Raw genomic sequence first — 20621 nt, forward strand, 5'->3', positions numbered from 1 at the left:
TCTGTTTTGGGGTCAAAAGGGGTAAAATTTTGAAATTTGCCCAATTCAAATGAAAATTAGTATATGTAATCACGGTAGCATTCAAAATAAGATGGAGGTCATTTCAAGGTCACCAAAGGTCAACCAAAGGTCAAAATGGGTCAAATTCTAAAAATCGTCCAATTTAAATTTAAATTAGAATATGTAATATTGATATGATTTAAAACAAAATGGAGGTCACTTCAAGGTCATCAGAGGTCAACAAAGGTCAAATTATTTTATTAGGTAGATTGTTATCAAACGTAATGCCAACATTTTTTACGAAAAGGCAATTGTGTTCCAAATCTTTTCAAGGTCATAAGAGGTCACTTCAAGGTCACGGCTGGACTTCGCAGCCTTCTGAGGATGCAATATATCTAGTTTTTCTTTTCTTTATAGTTATTATTTTCGATAATATCGATAATATTTGTGATCAATTTTAATTTTTGTATATTGACATGAATATGAGGATTAATCCCTGTAAATTTGGTGGCCATGATGGCCATGATGGTTTATATTTTATAAGCCAAAATATGAAATTAGATGCATTTTTGGAAGAATTATCATAGCTTTAAACTACCAAAATAATCGGCAATCATATAATATTCTTTTGACTTATCCCTTATTTTACAACATTTTTTATTAATATGAATTTTACATTTTGATATGAATGTGAGAATTACTCCCTGAAAATTTGGTGGTCATACCTTTTATGGTTTTTATTTGATAAACCAAAATATGAATACGTTAGATGCATATTTTTGGACGAATTATGATAGCTTTAAACTACGAAAATAATCAGCAATTATATAATATTCCTTTGACTTATCCCTTATTTCACAATATTTTATATTAATATGAATTTTATATATTGATATGAATGTGAGGATTATTTCCTGAAAATTTGGTGGCCATACCTTTTATGGTTTTATTTTTATAAGCCAAAATATGAAATTGGATGTATATTTTTAGAATTGATTCGGACAATCCGCAAAAATAATAGTTGGCACACCTGTACTAATTAATTGAAATACGTGCCCTATCACAATTGGAGAGGATAATAACACATGCATGCGATATATGTGACGCACAGACTCCCCCCTGTATCTCACCCTTCCCCACTCCCCATCATTCAATGTTGGAGTGTCTCACGGACATGTTCACAACATGGCTTGGTCCAACATTGAATTGGGGGGAGCGGGGGCAGAGATATACCAAAAGACAGGCAAAGTGTGCCAACCTTTTTTTCGTGGATTGTAGCTTATAAAGGTGTGAACCAAATCAAATCAGAAGAATATTTTTGTACAATAACTACAATTACAATAGTGTGCCAACCTTTTTTTTCGTGGATTGTCCGAGTCAAATCCTAAATATTGCATCTGTTTTCCGTTTTTACTCAATAACTTTGCAACGGAATGTTGTATTAACTTCATATTTCACACAAAAACATATAAGAGATAGGGCTTTATGATAAATTTTAAAAAAAATAGAAAAATGTATTTGTTAATTTAGGAGGTGGTCATTAAAAACATCGCTAACGCCTGGTTTTGCATCTTGGCTTGAGTCTGAATTACGATAAAAATGAATATCACGTGCATTAAACACCCATATATCCAGATTTGTTCATGTATCTTGTGATTAGAAGTAAAGACTCATGTAAACCCCTCTTTATAGAGCCCACTGATTCGAGTGCTGCACTCTCTAAATGTAAAAGAGTGAATTTCCACTCTTTCAAGGAGTTGAACAAAGGACAACCTGTTTGTGAGTGGAAACACTCTAAAATGAAAGAATGTCTTTTGAGAGTACTACTTTTTTCAAGTGAAAATTTTCCACTCAAAAGGGGTTGTCCTTCATTTCTCTCTCTCTCTCTCTCTCTCTCTCTCTCTCTCTCTTTTCCACTCTTTCCAATTGGTTTACATTTAGAGAGTGTATGTTAAAAGTCTTCATTTTGGTTATTCTTGGATTTAAATAAAGACTAATCCAAGACTATACTATAATCAGCTCATAATAGGCAAGAATTATTCATTTTTTTGTTACTGCACACATAAATATGTAGAGCGCCAACTGTGCGTACATCATTTTACATCAATACACCATGTTATGAGTCCCCCTATTACAAGCTGACCATAGTATAATGCAAATTGAGATTAGAATTCAATCAAATGAATTTTAATTTCGATCTATCAGATTGGGGAAAAATCTATATGCAGATTAGTTGAATGCTAGTCTGTTGGATTTAAGGGGTGCATGACCCGATTGACTGTACCCTTTCTAATTAAATCTTTTAAAAATTGAGATATGTTAACATCATAACCCAAGTACAATATTAATATTTGAACAAAAAAGTAGCAGCCTCATCCCCCATGGTGGTATACCAACAATTTGTATACTTTGATTCTATGAGGGGCAGTGGGAGACACTGCAAAATCTTAAGGTTCATTTACCATTTTTATTTTTACCTTTCAACTTCCATTTATCTTCTAACTTCTCCTTTGCATCATTGTTCCCACACTCCTCCAAAGCACAAAGAATTCTTTCTTGTGTAGCTTGCTGACCATTCCTCTGACGCCATGTTTCAAAGACTTTCCTTGCCTTCAAGTCTACATCCAATGTACCTGCTTTAATTTCTGCTTTGTCTATGTCTGTGCTTGGAAGTTCTAGAGCATAGAACAGCTTGTGTAAATCATCACGTCCCAGCAGGCTGATGATATCAGTGATGTCTTCATCTGAGATCTGATGAATGGCTGTAATGAACAATTACGAACATTGAACTGGTATCAAAAGTTATTTATATTATAGGAGCTTATAGGGGCAAGGAATCCTATTACTTCACTGAAATTTCTGTGATTCAAGACAAGTGATTCATTATATATGTTAATAGAAATGAGGTACATTCTAGCGGTACCTCTTTTCTTATCATAAATAACGTACCACTTGTCTTGCATGCTCGGTGCTCGCTACACTCGCTATTCGAGAGGTGTCGCAGTTTGTGGAACGGGGCTAGTTCTAGTCTTGAGTCACTGAAATTCCAGTGTATAGTAGATATAGTGTAGGCGTAGATCGGGGGTGATGGGGGGATAAATATTTTGCAAGGAGGTGATGGTCCATATACACTCATCCCCCCAATGCTGATGCTTGTATGTGAGTTTTTGACCAAATTAACCTTATATTTAGCCATTTTAGCCCCCAAAGTGCCAAATTTTGCACGCTTCACACACATATATTCATCTTTTGAACCATATTTTACCAGTTTTGCTTCAATATGACAAAAATTTTCGCATGCTTCATGCGCATTTGTAACATAAACTTATTTTGCCGCATTTAAATCAAGAAATTTTTTCCAACCCCATCCCCCCAATGTCAAAAAGAAATCTACGCCACTTGTAGTAAATGGGTTCCTTAATTGCCTCTATAATATACCAGTGTGTTATTATTTTTTGAGAAAAATGCAAAAATAGTCACAAATTTATCAAGGGGTGTAGTATACTTAAGGCCAAAAAAGAGAAGATTGTCTATTGGAATAAACTATGCAGACTTTGTCTAGAGGGAAAATATTTCATCATATTTAAGCGCCTCATCTCTCGTCACTGAACAAAAGAAATGAACTAATAAACACTTGACACAGGAAGAAGCATCTCCTGATCAACTACAACTGATCAATGTTAAGTATAATTGACTGCCATCATGAACTTGAATTGCCTGCCTATATAATGTTATGTAACCATTTTTAACTGTAGATTTATGCCAATTGAACTGTCTAAATATCAAGCACTAGCCCCGCATGCTTCATGCTCGGTCCTGTACTTCGCGCTCGCCATCACCACTTCGCGGCGTGAGTGCTCCGCGCTAGAAATCGGGGCATTGTAATCAGTTTCCAGTGAATTCCAGTTCCCTTCTTGGTTGAGCACTTTACTGTGGATGATTTACCTTACTTAGATTTATTTATGAATGAATATAATCAGTGCTGAGATAACAACATCATCTGCAAAAAGAACAAATAATCAAATTACTTACATTCCATGTGCAATGGGTTCAGACCATGGTCCTTAAGTCCACCATGGAAATACATTGTCACATTTCCATTATAATTGTTCTGATCGCCATGGAAAATGCGTTGTCCTCCTTGCACATTAGTTTGGTCTCTTGCCACGATGCTAGTTGCATCATCTGTCTGTTGATCAGTTTCACTTGTGTTTGTATTTGACATGATGATGTCATTGATCACAGAACTGGAAAACAGAACAAAACAAATATTATACCAATTTTTTTCAATGTTTTCACTCATGTGACAGTGTCAATATCCGGTTTTCCCCTGCATGCGTAGTCTGTCGGAACGATGTCAGTTTCCATTGGCGTTATCCAGATAATTTCTCCACCATATCCTTCTGCAAGAAGGATATATCCTGGGAAAACTCTCGCCACTATTATCCAGAGAACACCGGAGAACGTCAGTTTCTATTGGGCAAAATTAATCTCTTTGCGGGTATATGCCGGAATGGACCAATAGAAACACACTATATGCGACTTGCTACGCACCAGCATCCAAAAAGTGCCGAAAAGGAATATATATATATATATATATATATATATATATAAATGCCACATAAATGGGTCACATTTTTAGCCACCTTAAATCTTTGCATTGTGTGTAGCGAGGGCATCGTTAATGAAACAGCCGAGTGATTGCCCCTTTTTTTTTGTCACGTTACAAAACTATATTGCTGGCCCATTGAGTCTCGACTTCTGATGCATTGTTCCAAAATGATATTCTTCTCCATCAATTTGCTTTGGAACACTGCAATGCACCAGAGGGCCGTAACCGATGAATCGGCAATGAAGTTCATTGATCATTTTTTTTATTTTAATCTTGGTTAATTTTGTTGTTCTTTTGCTTAACCCTAACCCAACTACTAGGACTCACTAAAAGCTCACTATTAAAAACGCTCTGCGTGCATGCATAACGGGACTTGATGACGCAATCAGACCAAGTCATATATACCCAGGGAATCGTTGGCTGGGCCAACGTCACCTGTTGGGAATAAAAAAAACCACTTGTGAGCTTTGAGACAAACCATTTTTTTGGCCTAAGAAATTATACATCAAAAATGTCATAACTTTAGCACGAAGTATGCTATAGGCCTTTGGTGTTTTCAGTAAATGTATAATGTAATAATTACAGAAACTCAATTTTCAAAAATGCCTCCTTTGGCCCCCATGGACCAGATCATGTCACATATTACTAATCCTAAATGTCTAAGGATTTGGCTGAAAAAGGACCCCTAAATGGCAATGCGCCTTTCGAAAAAAGTACCCCTTCTTCAAAAAGATGTTGATGACGATGTGTAGTGAAAAACATACCCTTTAGATGTTTTTCTTGGGCATGGGTGCGTAGCAAGTCAAGTGGTGAGTGACCCCCAGGGCATAGATCATGAGACATGGACATTTTATCTTTCACTTTTGTAGTCCCCTCTTGAAAGATCAAGAGTAAAGATATGTTTGGCCAGAAATTGGCCTAACTCTCCATAGAGTCCCGTGTTAAAAATCTTAACCGCAAGGCAAAGTCAGTAGTCCACTTGGGAAGCTAACAAACAGAGGGAGTGCTGTGACTGAAAAGATCAGATACAGATGTGAAAATCTATCAGTTGCACACAAATCAATATAATATTTAGTTTTAGTTTTATGCTTAAATGTAATAGTCAGAGTATGCAAAATGGGCAAGTGGACTACGGAGAAGTCTACCCGCCGATATGCAGGGCCCGTCACATTTTGTCACCAAAGTCAGTAGGCCTATTAAGACGGACTCCGTGCTGGCTTCAATTCAACATCGATCCATGCATGCTTTAATTGGAATCTCAAGTCTTAGGCCTATAAAGTGCCAGTGTAACATTTAAAATTTTACAAATTGAGTTTGGGCCCTTTTTTGTTTTAAAAAGCAATGATATATAGTGTAAAAATGATGCACCAAATGGCTTCAATTGGACCTTCATTTTTTTAAATTTTCCAAACTTGCGTATACAAACAACTGCCCGTTTTTGCGTCTTTATTTAGCACCCACCACTTGATGTTTAAACCAATAATTCATACAATAATGAAAAAAGTGGCTTCAATTGGCCTGTCATTTTGCAAATTTGATATTTTCGGCTTTTTCAAACTATATAAAATGTTACACAATAATAGTGCCAAAATGGTCCACCAAATGGCTTCAATTGGGTCTTCATTTTGCAAAAGTTTCACCGCATATAACAGCATTTTATACATAGCACAATTCCAAAAAATTTGAACATGGAATGCAATTTACAAAAATATGAATATTTTACATGAATAGGCCAATGTCAGAAAACTTCCAAGTTTACATTGACAATGGAAGGTTTATATTTTAATTTATATTTATATTAAGTATACAATATATTTAAATTGTACAAATGAGAGGAGATCGATCTTTAAAAAAAAACATTTGGAAATACCTTCTTCTCAAAATAGCAATAAAACAATTAATACTTTTGGTTCAACATGATGTATGTGCAGGAATAGAGACCTGCATATTTTAGTATTTAGGGAAATCCCATCTGATTTCTAGTTTGGGATTCCCCACTTCGGTGTCCATGTGGCAAGACTGGCGGTGCCATGTCACGACTCAAATACATGTAAATATATGTGACATGATCTGGTCCATGGGGGCCAAAGGCGGCAAATTTGAAATTGAGATAAAGGCAAAAATATGGAGTAAAAAACAATAAAATACATAAGAAAATACACATCATAAAACTTCATAACTTATGAACCAAGTATGCTAGACCTTTGGTGTTTTCATTATATGATAGCCTAATGTCTGTATAAGGTGATAATTATCGTAACTCAATTTTCAAAAATGCCTACTTTGGCCCCCATGGACCAGATCATGTCACATATACATGTACATTGAGATTGAATGTTTGAACAAGTGCATTCGAGATTGATACAGAATAAAGAGTATGCCAGACACAATTGTACATTTTCCAGTTCATGGGTAATTTTTTTAAATTCCTGTATTTATATATTGGTGTGGGTGCAACCACGGGGTGTAACTGCGATTTTCGACAGTCATATTTTTATTTAAACTTATTGAATTATTAAAAATAACCCTTGATATATAGAAGAAAAACAGTTGGAGATGTGCTACTCACAGTTCATTAGCGTAGCTATGGTGTTTTTGTATGGGGGGCATAAATCCATTTTTGAATGTGGGGGGACACAATGACACTGAATTATTAGTCATTGATACTTTGGCGCGACAGCACCGCATGTTGCGCCTTCGCAACGTAGGGGTGTCTGAGAAACTTTTACAAAATGAAGACCTAATTGAAGCCATTTGGTGGACCATTTTGGCACTATTATTGTGTACAATTTTAGTTTGAAAAAGCCAAAAATTTGTGAAAATGATGGCCTAATTGAAGCCATTTGTGCTTCACTATTAATTATTATTGTATGAAGTGCCGGTTGTCCAAAGCAGTTAGCGAAAAGGGCAACTTCTTAATGATACCCAAGGAGGGGGGGGTGTCTTAGGTGGGTTGTTCCCCCCTAGAAGTTGGAAAATTTTGCAAATGAAGGCCCAATTGAAGCCATTTGGTGTATGAATTTGACACTATTAGGGCCATTGTGTAAAATGTTAGTTAGAACAAGTTGAAGCCATTCGTAAACTATTATTGACTATTATAATACTGTTTTATAGGCTTAAAACATAAAGTGTATCATAAACAGAAGCGAAAGCGACCACTTGTTATGTATATGCAGGGGGGGGGGGTCTGAGGGGGATATTCCCTTATTTCGGAATTTGATTAAAAATAGGCATAAATCACATTGAACAGGTTGAATGCTGGCAAAAGTAGATAAAATAACTATGGGTTGAATTTACATTAATCAGTGTCCTTGGCCAGGATAACATTTAGGACAGCATGGTGAGGTCGGCTCGAGATTAGAAATTAGACAATTCGTTATAACGTTGAATAATATGTTTTTCTGCATCAAGGGTACTAGAGTAATTTCAGACCATTTTTGCACCTTCAAAAATTTTGGCCCAAAAATTTAAAAATTTTGAACTTCGTTATTTGGCCGAATTTCGGCCTTAAAACCACTTTTATGTATCAATCAAGTGTCTGGAGTATTTTGGAAATTTTGTCCCCTCAAAATGAAACATGAAAACATAACAAATCAAGAGTAAAGATATGTCTGAATTAATATCCAAATTTTTTGACCATTTTTGCCCAAAAATGTCAAATATTAAAATAGCTACACCTATAACTTTAATATAAATAAATTGAGTAGAAATTTCATTTCTAATGTATTTGTAGATGTTACATGTCACATGGATTCCCAACGCTGGTGAATAAAAATGTCACAGTACAACTCATTACAAACTGACAAAAATCATATTGTTTTCTATTTTGGCTATTTTTGACCTAAAAAGTAATATTTGCATGGGGACAAAGTAAATATATATCTTATTGACTTAAAAAGTGTGTCATTATGTCAACCTAGTTGTTTTGGAACAAAAAAGTTAATGACAATGAATGTTTGTGAGCTACAGTTTTTGATCTATTGGGCCTTTTAATGATCACAGGTGGACTGAAATATGCATGATCTTGTCATTTTCCAATAATTATTAGGCTAAACTTTTTAGTATCTGGAAAGTGGGAACTTCATTAATATTATGGATATATTACAGTACTTTCATTTTAAACTATTTGTAGATCCATTGGTAGCTTGGTTTCCATGGCAGCAGCAATTATCTTAGTCAATTTGACTAATTTCAATGCAGTAAAAATAAAATCATTTTAGTCACATTTTTCTGGGTTTTTTTTTTTGTCTGTTTGGTTTTGTATGTCTGTGTGGTTTTGTTTGAATGCTATGTGCACAGTGATTTTCGTCACTTCCAGTGTACATTTGTACTGTTTTCCTGACACTTTTGCGGGCTCTGGAATTGGCAATTTTTGGCCATCGAACTTTGCCTGTTTTTGTGCCTACACTGGTTGTTTGGCTTAGCGTGCCTGTTTATGCACCATGATTTTCATCACTCATTCTAGTGCACTTTTGTATTCCCATTGATCCTTATTGTTTTTGCAGGTTTAGTACTTCTGTGGGCCTTGGAACTGGTAATTTTTGGCTATCAAACTTTGCCTACTTCTTATGCCCACATTTGCTGTTTTTGTCCCCCTGCACACGGTCTAGTCTGCATTTTACTTGTTTTCCCACATCAAGTTGGTGTACCTTGCTTTTTTCGGTAGATGCCTCATTTAAGGGATCACGATATGGTAATGATTACCTCATTTACATGTCATTACCATATCGTGATGTCTTAAATGAGGCATCTACCCTTTTTTCTTTCCACATTTTTCTGCATTGAAATAGATAAAATTGCTACTACCCCGGTAGTGGGCATACTAGTGGATCTTGAAATAGCTTAACATTAAAGAACCATAATATTAAGTCATCTACAATAGAAAAAACACATTTTTAACCCTAAATAACTCATAAATGTGGAAAGTAAAATGTGTGAACTTTTTGGATATTAATTCAGACATATCTTTACTTTGTTGTGTTTTCATGTTCTGTCCAAGAGGGGATTACGAAAGTGGAAAACCAAGGGCCCTAGAAAGACATGGCCTATAGTATAATAGTATAATAGGAGTGTATGAATTGTTGATCATATTAGACAATATGACACTCCATTCTTGAAGAGAAACAACAAAATGATATATATCATTTGTCTATTCCTGTTATAGAGTAATATTATAACACATTACCTGCAACGTTTGAAGCAAGAAAAAGTAAAAAGAACACAATGTTCACTGTGATTTTTCCCAACACTGAAAATAAGTTAGATATCCATTATCTTTAAATACATATATATAAAAAGACATGATCTGTGTCATCTTATTATGAAAGATTTGTCAGCATTTTCTTTTCCATAATTTGTTGAAGTCAGGATCTAGGCCTATTTCATCCTCAATAATTTAGATTACCATAACTTAGCGATGTCTGTACCCACCGAAAATATTACTGACATAGAATATGTATAGTATTGATTGCTTATTTTAGTTCACTATTCAGTGGTGCATACAACCCTTTGTAAACAGGCATGCACCCCCCATCAAAAACAAAAAAAAAGAGCAGAGAAATTGGAGAAAAAAAGACTGGAGAAACGCCTGTCTGCATGTAAATTTTGACCAAATTGATCTCATATATTGACAATTCAGCTTTAAAAAAAAAATTTAGGTGCGCTTTGTGTGAATTTGAACCAATTTAAACCATATTTGGCAATTTAAGCTTCAATATGTTATATTTACATGTTTCCTTTTTAGCTCAAAAAGAAATTTGTGCCCCCCCGGTTGCTGAAGTTCTGTATACGCCCCTGCTATTGAACCATATAGCAATACAAACATTTCCTGAAGGCACTTCCCAGTTTCCTTTAAAAGACTTTGTAAAAATGGTAACATAATTATTTTTTGCATAGATCTGATCGCACTGCTTCCAAATTTTAAGACAAGTTTCTACAATGTTACTTAAATTTGTATGCAATTGACCCCATTCACTGAGAATGGGCCATATACTTCAACATGGAAGTACACCCTCCCCCCCCCAAAAAAAAACACCTTTATCAGAATGGTCGACTGCAGATCAGTCAGATAACGCTTTTTCAATGGGAAATGAACTTTGCTGCTTGGATGATGTCACGATGAGGTTAGCATTTATTCCGTATTGAAAAGCATGTTCCGACAGATCTGCATTCGACTGGCCTCTTGTAGCTATGCTAATGAACTGTGAGTAGGACATCTCCAACTGTTTTTCTTCTATATATCAAGGGTTATTTTTAATAATTGAATAAGTTGAAATAAAAATCTGACTGTGGGAAATCGCAGTTGCACCCCGGGGTTGCACCCACACCAATATATAAATACGGAAGTTTAGAAAAATTACCCATAAACTAGAAAATAATCTATTTGAATAATCTATATACAATTGTGTCTGGCATATACTCTTTATTCTGTATCGATCTCGAATGCACTTGTTCAAACATTCAGTCTCAATGTGCATATATTTGAGTGGTGACATATGGCACCGTCAGTCTTGCCACGTAGACACTGAAGTGGGGATTCCCAAACTAGAAATCAGATGGGATTTCCCTAAATACTAAAAATATGCAGGTCTCTATTCCTGCACGTACATCATCATGTAGAACCAAAAGTATTAATTGTTGTATTGCTATTTTGAGAAGAAAGTATTTACAAATGTTTTTTTTAAAGATCTCCTCTCCTTTGCCCCGGTCCTTTGCACAATTTAAATATATTTTATACTTATAAATATAAATTAGAATATATTTTATGCATGAAAATTTATGTACAATGACAGGTTTGATTTTTCCTCCTTTAAACATTGACCTTCCTTGGTCAATGTAAACTGGGAAGTTTCCTGACATAGGCCTAAAATATTCATATTTTTGTAAATTGCATTCCATGTTCAAATTTCTTGGAATTGTGCTATGTATAAGATGCCGTTGTATCATTCTGTGTTAAATTGTGTTTGAAATTTGTATATTTTTTTTCACTTGTACTGTGTCACATATATGTCACTGTACCATGATAAGTTTTCATCATCGTCATATCATCATCATCACCACCATCATAAGTTAATGATTTATACAGCTACATACTAGGCTAAAATAATAATACTATGTCTCAAAAATCAAAACATGTTTTCAGATGAGAAAATTTCAAATAAAAAATTTGGTAAAATCATGGGGAAAAACCTGTTGATTTCTGCACCTTGAAAATTATTTTTAGCAACAGATAAAATGACATCATAGAGGTGTTTAATTGAATCCAAAAGGTGTAGAAGCATTACAAATGAAGTAAAACAGTCAATTGAAGATAGAAATTAACTTAAATTTATCAAAAATGATGAAAAATATTCTCGGAAAACAATGTTGTACTACTTCAATTAGCTAATAATGCCAACAGAACAAATACCACAACTATCGGTGATGTATACTGTGCCAATGTACATGTCTTTGTTTAGGATATACAGGAGTAACAATAATGGGTACCCTAATTCAGTTGTCTGTATTTTAATGTAATTCACTTCCAATATTTAAAACATAAACCATATTATAGATCTAAAATTGTAAAATGCATGAGAACATAATCCTCTTAACAATCTGTTAGCAATTAATTTTTTATACTGTAAATCGTAAGCTAATTTGATATGAGAATACAATTTTCTAAAAATTGCTGTGAAAAAATGTTGAGATAAATTATCATTTGCATATTTTAATTTTAATTTTGAAGCAGCTTCTATGAAATTGGTAAGATGTCTGGACCATTTAAATTTCTGCACAAAACATTCTGGAAATTAAATCAGTTTCAATGACCATGACAACACACCTAGATCTGGGACATAGATGCAGTAAAATGAGGAAAATAATAATAAATCAATCAGTGAAGTCTCCTTTAAAAGAGTGTTACTTTTTATCGAGTTTCGAGTATCGAGTTTCGAGTTACAATTTTCGAGTTTCGAGTTTCGAGTTCGAGTTTCGAGTTTCAAGTTCGAGTTTCGAGTTCGAGTTTCGAGTTTCAAGTTTGAGTTTCGAGTTCGAGTTTCGAGTTTCAAGTTCGAGTTCCGAGTTCGAGTTTCGAGTTTCGAGTTCGAGTTTCGAGTTCGAGTTTCGAGTTCGAGTTTCGAGTTCGAGTTCGAGTTTCGAGTTCGAGTTTCGAGTTCGAGTTTCGAGTTCGAGTTTCGAGTTCGAGTTTCGAGTTCGAGTTTCGAGTTCGAGTTTCGAGTTTCGAGTTCGAGTTTCGAGTTGCAACCTCAGTATCAACATTGGATCATAAATATTATCATTATCATCATTGTCATTATCATCATTCTCATTACAAGAAACAAACCTTCTTTTCTAAGCCTTATTGCTTCATAATAACGTTAATGTTTCATAATAATGGTTCATGAAAAGTACGTCTTATGATAGCTTGATTGTTATAATACAATTTTATTTACTGTGTTTATTTGCATTTCAATGTGCCCAGTCCCGCTTTTGTGACGTTCTTTCTTCCTTTCTTGCTTCTTTTCTCTTTGTTTCTTTCTTTCGCCCTCCTTTTTCTTTCTTTCTTTCTTTCTTTCTTTCTTTCTTTCTTTCTTTCTTTCTTTCTTTCTTTCTCTATTTATTCATTTAATTCTTTCATTCTGTTTCCTTCCTACTATTTCTTTCTTTGATGATTCAATCTTTCTTTTTTTCTTTCATCCTTTCTTTGATGATCATTTCACACACTTTCTTTCACAATGTTCAAGAAAGAAGGAAAGAATTTCGAGTTTGACATTGTGAAAGAACGAAAGAAAAAGAAAGAAAGAAAGAAAGAAAGAAAGAACAAAAGAACAAAAGAACAAAAGAACGAAAAAAATGGCATTGATGGCGACTCACTAATGGCTTTAGGGAGTTTATTCCATTCCCTTGGGCCAGAGACAGAGAAGGTATACCAGCTGCTCTACATGCCCTAGGCTGACTAAGCAGAGTCTTATCGGAAGAAGATCTCAATCCTTCTCTTCCGGGAGCACACAGGCTGAAAGAAGCTCACAATTAGGGGCACGGCCCTGAGAGCACTTGAAAACATAAAGCAGAAGTTTAAAAAGAATAATTCGGTTCTGGATTGGAAACCAATGCAATTGAATGAGAAGGTTGGAGGTACCAGTTGAGCGAGGGACAGAGAATATCAAACGCACCTTGAGTGATACCATAGAGGATTGCATTACCATACGATGTAGCAAGGCGAGATGTTAATGAATAAACATTTGTACATAAATTAACACGGAATAAAGCTAAATTAACTTTGAAATATGATTTTCTCAAAATCAATTGATTTTACAAATGATCTACCACAAACGAAAAAATGTCGAATAATACCAGCCTCTTTCGTCACGCCTAATAATGAAACTGCTGTTGAAATATTAATTTAACCATTTTTACACTCAAACGGTACTCATCGTAGGCCTATGCATGGTTATAAATAAAAATATGTAGGCCTAGGTCTAGGTATAATCATTTTCAAATAAACGCAATCTACAGCTGCTATAATAAGTTCTCAAGAAAGTTTTTATATTTTTTGCTTACGTTACTTGAATTCAATGTTGTTTATTACTAATTACCCACAAATTTATTTTAACATACGTCAAGTATATTCAAATAATTTACCTTTTTTATTTTGATAATTTCAGAATAGTTTAAATCATAACAAACTGACAAAAACAGTTATGTTTTATCTTTTCAAACCTATACACCGCGCGCCACTTGACATGTACATACGGAAGTAAATAAGGGCCATGTGGGTTCGCTTTGTATTGCAAGAAGTCAGGATCTTGTGATCACAAATCCCGACTTCTTGCGTTCCTGACTTAGCCAGTTTGAAATAAAGATATAGTAAAGATATAAAAATAAAGAAATAGTTAAGACAACTCAGGATCTCAAGAACTTATGAAATCTGTTCAACTTTCACGGTGTTAGTATTTTAATTGTAAGCCCATCCACTTTATTTATCTCGAGATCCTATTTTCATGACTTAAAGTCAGGAACTCGTGAACTCAAGCCGCGCTTGAGTTCCTGACTTGACTTCAAGTCAGACTTCATGACTTTAAAGAACATGCTGTTCGAAGAAAATCGAAACTTATTTAGGCCTATATATTTGTTGTTGTTTTTATATAAATATTGAGAACATCCAAAAGTACAAAAAGTTACTACTACAAATTTGGGCAATTTCGACCGTAGCCCTCAAAAAAAGGCGTACGTGTAACATCTACACAAACAAGCCTGTAGGCAGGATTTTGGATATTTTGAACAGCTCAAATTAGCACGAAGAGCAGTCCTTTGTGAAATCTTTTTTTACTTGGGATCTTCTTTGATATTTTACCCCCCCCCCCCCTCCATCACCCCTTTTTGGTGGATTTTCGCCCAGTATAAAATTAAAGATAGTTTGTTGAGTACAAATTTCACTGTGCATGTGTTTGAATATAGTTTGGGTTTTTGAAAATTTTACCCATTCATATTTTGACAACTAACCATGCAATGCACAGTGTAAATTGAATCTGTCATCACTGCTCAGCAGGTAGGCCTTATTCCTAATTATTTTGAACATGGAGTTTTAACTCGAAATTTGAACAAACTGAATATCGAGTTTAAACTCGAAATTTGAACAAATTGAATATCGAGTTTCGAGTTCGAGTTTCGAGTTCGAGTTTCGAGTTCGAGTTTCGAGTTCGAGTTTCGAGTTTTAAACAAAAGTACAAATATCAACTTTAGATGATAAACAACTTTATCATCTAAATCAACTTTAAATGGACGGGTGTGTGCCTACCGGCGTCGAGAAGTAGGGACCTATCGGTATTAAATTATGTTTTTAAAAAAGGGGGTTATATTGGGTACAACAAAAGAATAAAAAATACATTCAAACATAAAGATATTTATAAAGCGTCTTTAATATTTATCAAAGCGCTGAACAACGAGAGAAAAGATGTGAAAAAGAAACACAGAAGAAGCTAACTGAAAAGGTGAGTTTTCAGTTTCTTTCTGAAAACTGGCATTGATGGCGACTCACTAATGGCTTTAGGGAGTTTATTCCATTCCCTCGGGCCAGACACAGAGAAGGTATACCAGCTGCTCTACGTGCCCTAGGCTGACTAAGCAGAGTCTTATCGGAAGAAGATCTTGATCCTTCTCTTCCGGGAGAACAGGCTGAAGGAAGCTCACAATTAGTGACACGGCCCTGACCCGGGGGGAGCTCCAACATTGGAGGTGACGCGTATGTAGGGCTGTTAAGACCCCCTTTTCAGCGTCGCTGTCACCCAAAGACCCCATATTTTTTAACGAACACATGCTCTGTCACCCGAAGACCACCTATTTTTTCATATGATCTGTCACCCAAAGACCCTTGCTAGTTCAATTTGAACAGCAACTCATTTATCACTGATTTTGTTACTTATTTTGAAAAAACAAAGAAATTTGAAGCCATTTAGAACTAGAAATTCGATTTTTAAGGTTTCTGTTGCGCTATTTCGGCTCTCACCCAAAGATTCCATTTTAAAAAGGTCATGTTCTCACCCAATGACCCCATATTTTTTATATTTGCTCTCACCGAATGCCAATACGCAATTTGATTAGGGGAAAGCTATTCCAGAGGGAGTGTGTAAATTAAATGGAACAGCCATTTCAGAGGGAGTATGTAAATCTAATGGAACAGCTATTTTGGGACCATTTCAGAGAGAGTATGTAAATTAAATGGAACAGCCAAAGGTATGTAATTTAAATGGAACAGTCTTAACGCTTCACACATAGTATTTCCAATCACCATATATAATTATTATAATACGCTATTGAAATTCACAATATGCAATTTGATTAGGGGAAAGCCATTTCAGAGGGAGTATGTAAATTAAATGGAACAGCCTATTTTGTGGCCGTTCCAGAGGGAGTATGTAAATTAAATAGAACAGCCAATGGGTATGTAATTTAACTGGAACAGCCGTAACGTTTATGTTATCTATATTATAATTACGCTATTGTCTGTGAATCTGTTTAGTCTACGTGTATGGGGTGGGATGGGATGGGTGTTATTAACAATATAATTCTCAGGTGCAATCTGTGTACAAACTCTGAGCCCTGAAGCTGCTTTATTTGATGATAAACGGACGGCCCTTTTTTAACATTTGGGTCCCTGGGGCCCATAATATTTGACTTATGAGGCTCATGTACATATGTTGAAGTATAATTCTCAAGTGCTATCAGTAGACTCAAGCTGGGCACTGTAGCTGCTTTATTTACTGAGTAACGGCTGGCCGTATGTTTTAGCATTTTGGGCCCTGGGGCCAATGGTGTGACATATGGGGCTCATATGTACATATAACAATATAATTCTCAGGTGTAATCTGTGAACAAACTCTGAGTTCTAAAGTTGCTTTATTTGATGAAAAACGGCCGGGCCTTTGCTTTAACATTTGGGGCCCGGGGCCCATAATATTTGACTTATGGGGCTCATGTGCGTATGTTGAAATATAATTCTCAAGTGCTATCAGCAGACTCAAGCTGGACATTGTAGCTGCTTTCTTTATTGAATAACGACCGGCCCTATGTTTTAGCTTTTGGGGCCCTGGGGCCCATATTATGTGACGCATGGGGTCTCATATATACATATAACAATATAATGCTAAAGACCTATTAGTGTACCAAATCTGAACCCTGTAGCTCCTTTATTTGCTGAGAAACGACCGGCCCTTTGATTTAACATTTGGGCCTCTGGGGCCCCTAGACTTAATTGAACATCTGGGGCCAAAAAAATGGGCAAAAGGCAATTTTCAACTTAGGGCCCATACATGTGCCACATATGAGCTCTAGTGCCCTTGTAGTTTTATAGCTAGCCTTGTCAATCTGTTGCCCCTTGTTTTAACATTTGGGGCCCTGGGGCCCATAATATATAACATACGACATACGACACAAAAAGGAGAACAATATGACCGAATCTTCAAGCACATCCATCTATATTACTGCTTTGTACTAATAAACCGGAAAATAGAGTTTTTAATGTATATAACCTACGGGTAGGCCTACGTTACACTCTTTTATGGGATAGAGAGGCAAAATACCGATTTGGACTTTCATCAGTTTGGCTGGACGTTCTGCTACCCCCCTTCACCCCCCTTCCTCAGAACGGAGGTTTCTAACGGAAGCGTACATATCACCATCACCCTTCCCTCACTATATTAAATTACTAGAGCAACAAGACACGTAAAAAAGATTGATTTTGTAGTCCACGGACTCAAAAGTTAATCAATTAACTAATTTGTTTTAAAAATAAGTTTAAAAACTTTTTTTCTTTAACAAATTAATCAATTATCAGGATCAGGGCCTTTGCTATACAGAAAGATAGCGGCTTTTCTCACATGGCGAGGAACAACAGAGTCAAACGCACCCTCCACCAAAGGAAAATTAAGAAAACATCACGGTGCTCAAGACTAAACCACAAGAACACGCAGAAATTAAAGAAAAACATCAAGAAATAGAGAGAGCCTCGGCTTTCATTACTAACCTATCGGACTATGAGCTTTCGGACGACCAAATCCTAGCTCTATCCAAAGGTCTTGGGTTCATCCCTACTCCCGACAAACCGAGCAAAAACGCCATCATGCGTGATTGTAATGACCTCATAAGAATTATGAGAATAAGGTACCACGCCTCACTCAGTAAATGGCCTGAAAGACACAAGTTCAGACTTCCATCGCAATGGCAACCAGGTCCCACCATGTGCAATGACCTGGAAGATTTTTTCGAGAATCTTAAAGTGGAACTGTCCGAAATCCCAACCAAGAAAGTCAAACCCAACTATAACCCAAATGAGAAAAGGGCATGGGAAACTCTGAAGAAAAACACTCAGATAATACTCAAACCCTACGACAAAGGTAGAGGTATAGCAGTAATATCTAAGCAACACTACCTAGAAGAGGGATACCGACAACTAAGTAGAAATGACCAGTACCTAAAACTAGATTATAACCCAACAAAGGCTACAGCAGACATGCTACACAGTCTAGCCTGCGAAATGTATGTTGAAAAACAAATCGACATAGCTTTGACAGACTACCTGGACCCATTTAATGGGCAAATGAGAACCCCGGTTTTCTTCATGCTACCTAAAGTCCACAAAACCCCTCCACCAGGAGTACGATTTGTAAGAAGACCAGTTGTCTCCAACTGCTCCTCTCCACTGGAGAGGGCCTCAGAACTCATAGACTTCTACCTTCTACCAGTGGTGAGATCCCAACCCACTTACCTGAAGGATACAGGGGACACCATCAGGAAGATCGAAAACTTGACTCTACCTCAAGGCATCATTTTAGCCAGTCTGGATGTGGTTTCGATGTTCACATCGGTCCCACAAGATCAAGCTTTTCGAGTTACTTTGGAGACACTCGCAAATCTGGACCCTTTTGATTACGACCCAATCATTCCAGATATGAAATACATGGCAGAACTCCTACGCCTGGTGTTATACAGGAATTCTTTTGAATTCAATGACGAATACTTCCTACAAACCTCAGGGGTACCTATGGGCCAAAGATCATCAGGTAGCATATGTAACCTTGTAGTCCATGAATTGGAAAACAAGATCTTACAATCGACTACACACATCCACACCTTATACAGGTATATGGATGACACGTTAGTTTTCTGGACGGGAAGTTTAGAAGACCTACAAACTTTCGTCCAGCAGGTGAACACCTTCCACGACACTCTGAAGTTTACATATGAAGCTTCCGAGGACACCATCCAATTCCTAGACCTGGTCATATACAAAGGCAAACGCTTTAAAGAGAAAGGTATCCTGGACATCAAATGTCATACAAAGAAAACAGAGACAGGACAATTCTTACATAGATCATCATGCCACCCACAGCCAGTTTTCGATGGTTTCGTACGCGCTGAAGTCATGCGATACGCAAGAAATAATAACAACTATGAAACATTCTTGGAAAAGAAAGATTTCTTCATGGAGAAACTTTCCACCAGAGGCTACAGCGAAGCTGAACTTCTCAAGGCGGGTTCCTCAATCAACTTTGAAGACCGCGATTTATTCCTCGAGGAGAAACCAAAATCTCGAGAAATACCTTTGGTTTTCAAAACCAAATATGCCCCGCATTTCGCGGGCAAGCGCATAAAACAGGCTATACAGAAACATTGGAATATTATCAGCAACAATCAGAAGCTGAAAATAACATTCCCCAAACCACCAATGATAGCCTACAGCAGAGCTGAGAACCTGCGGGACTCACTAGTAAAGGCCAAACTTCCATCTCCAGAAGAAGATGATCACACTTATGAGGACTTCATGGGGTACGAGGGCACCCTCCCGCCTCACCCACCTTACAACAACTTCAAGAACTGGAAACAGAGAGTAGGGGTTTCAACAAATTTGTAGCCATCGAGGATTCAGATACTGAATCCACCAACATACAATAGATATCTCAATCTGAAGATTTTGAAGAGACGAGGTATCCAGCAACTCTTCTTAATTGTAAACATTAAGAAAATATGCACGAAGACATATAGGCCTACGCAACGCCTTGTTAGGTGACAACATGACTCCACCACCAACAAAATAGATAGCCTATAACTTCACGAAGATCTTCGAATATACACAGGGAAGAGGCAACAGATATAGGCCTACGGACCTATACCAAACACAAAGTCACCCAAGCATCCACCTAAACCAGGAATAGACAAGCTCTCCAAAGAGGTTCCAAAGAAATAGGGCCTCCAGCAAGCTACTGATGAAGGACCATCGTATTCCGTTTACATGGTCCAGAAACACGTGTCTAGCAAGCTGCTATATAGCCTGGACTCGACCCTGTTAAATGTTACAAGGTAACAACCCCTAGTGAATCACATATAATTCATGCTTCACTGAGTAACAGTTTTCAGACTCCAAAACGGAGCCTGAGAGTCGTAGTATCCAGCTATACTCCGGTCACATGTCTCAGTACATGCGACCCACCTTGTCTTAATCATCAAGTGGACACAGAAACCGAAGATCTCCCCA

At 36.4% G+C, this 20621-nt stretch overlaps 1 protein-coding gene across 1 annotated transcript in view; it reads right to left on the minus strand.

Moving 5' to 3' along the window:
* Nucleotides 1-20621, minus strand: part of LOC140172174 (uncharacterized) — a 43573-nt gene that overhangs the window by 16418 nt on the left and 6534 nt on the right. The window contains exons 2-3 of the mRNA XM_072195500.1: nucleotides 4033-4247; nucleotides 2463-2762 (exon numbers count right to left, since the gene is read on the minus strand). Coding sequence (XP_072051601.1) covers nucleotides 2463-2762; nucleotides 4033-4225 — 493 coding nt within the window. The 5' untranslated portion in view covers nucleotides 4226-4247. The remainder of the gene's footprint in view (nucleotides 1-2462; nucleotides 2763-4032; nucleotides 4248-20621) is intronic.

This window comes from Amphiura filiformis, chromosome 15, assembly GCF_039555335.1.
Source record: "Amphiura filiformis chromosome 15, Afil_fr2py, whole genome shotgun sequence".
NCBI classification, from domain to species: Eukaryota; Metazoa; Echinodermata; class Ophiuroidea; order Amphilepidida; family Amphiuridae; genus Amphiura; species Amphiura filiformis.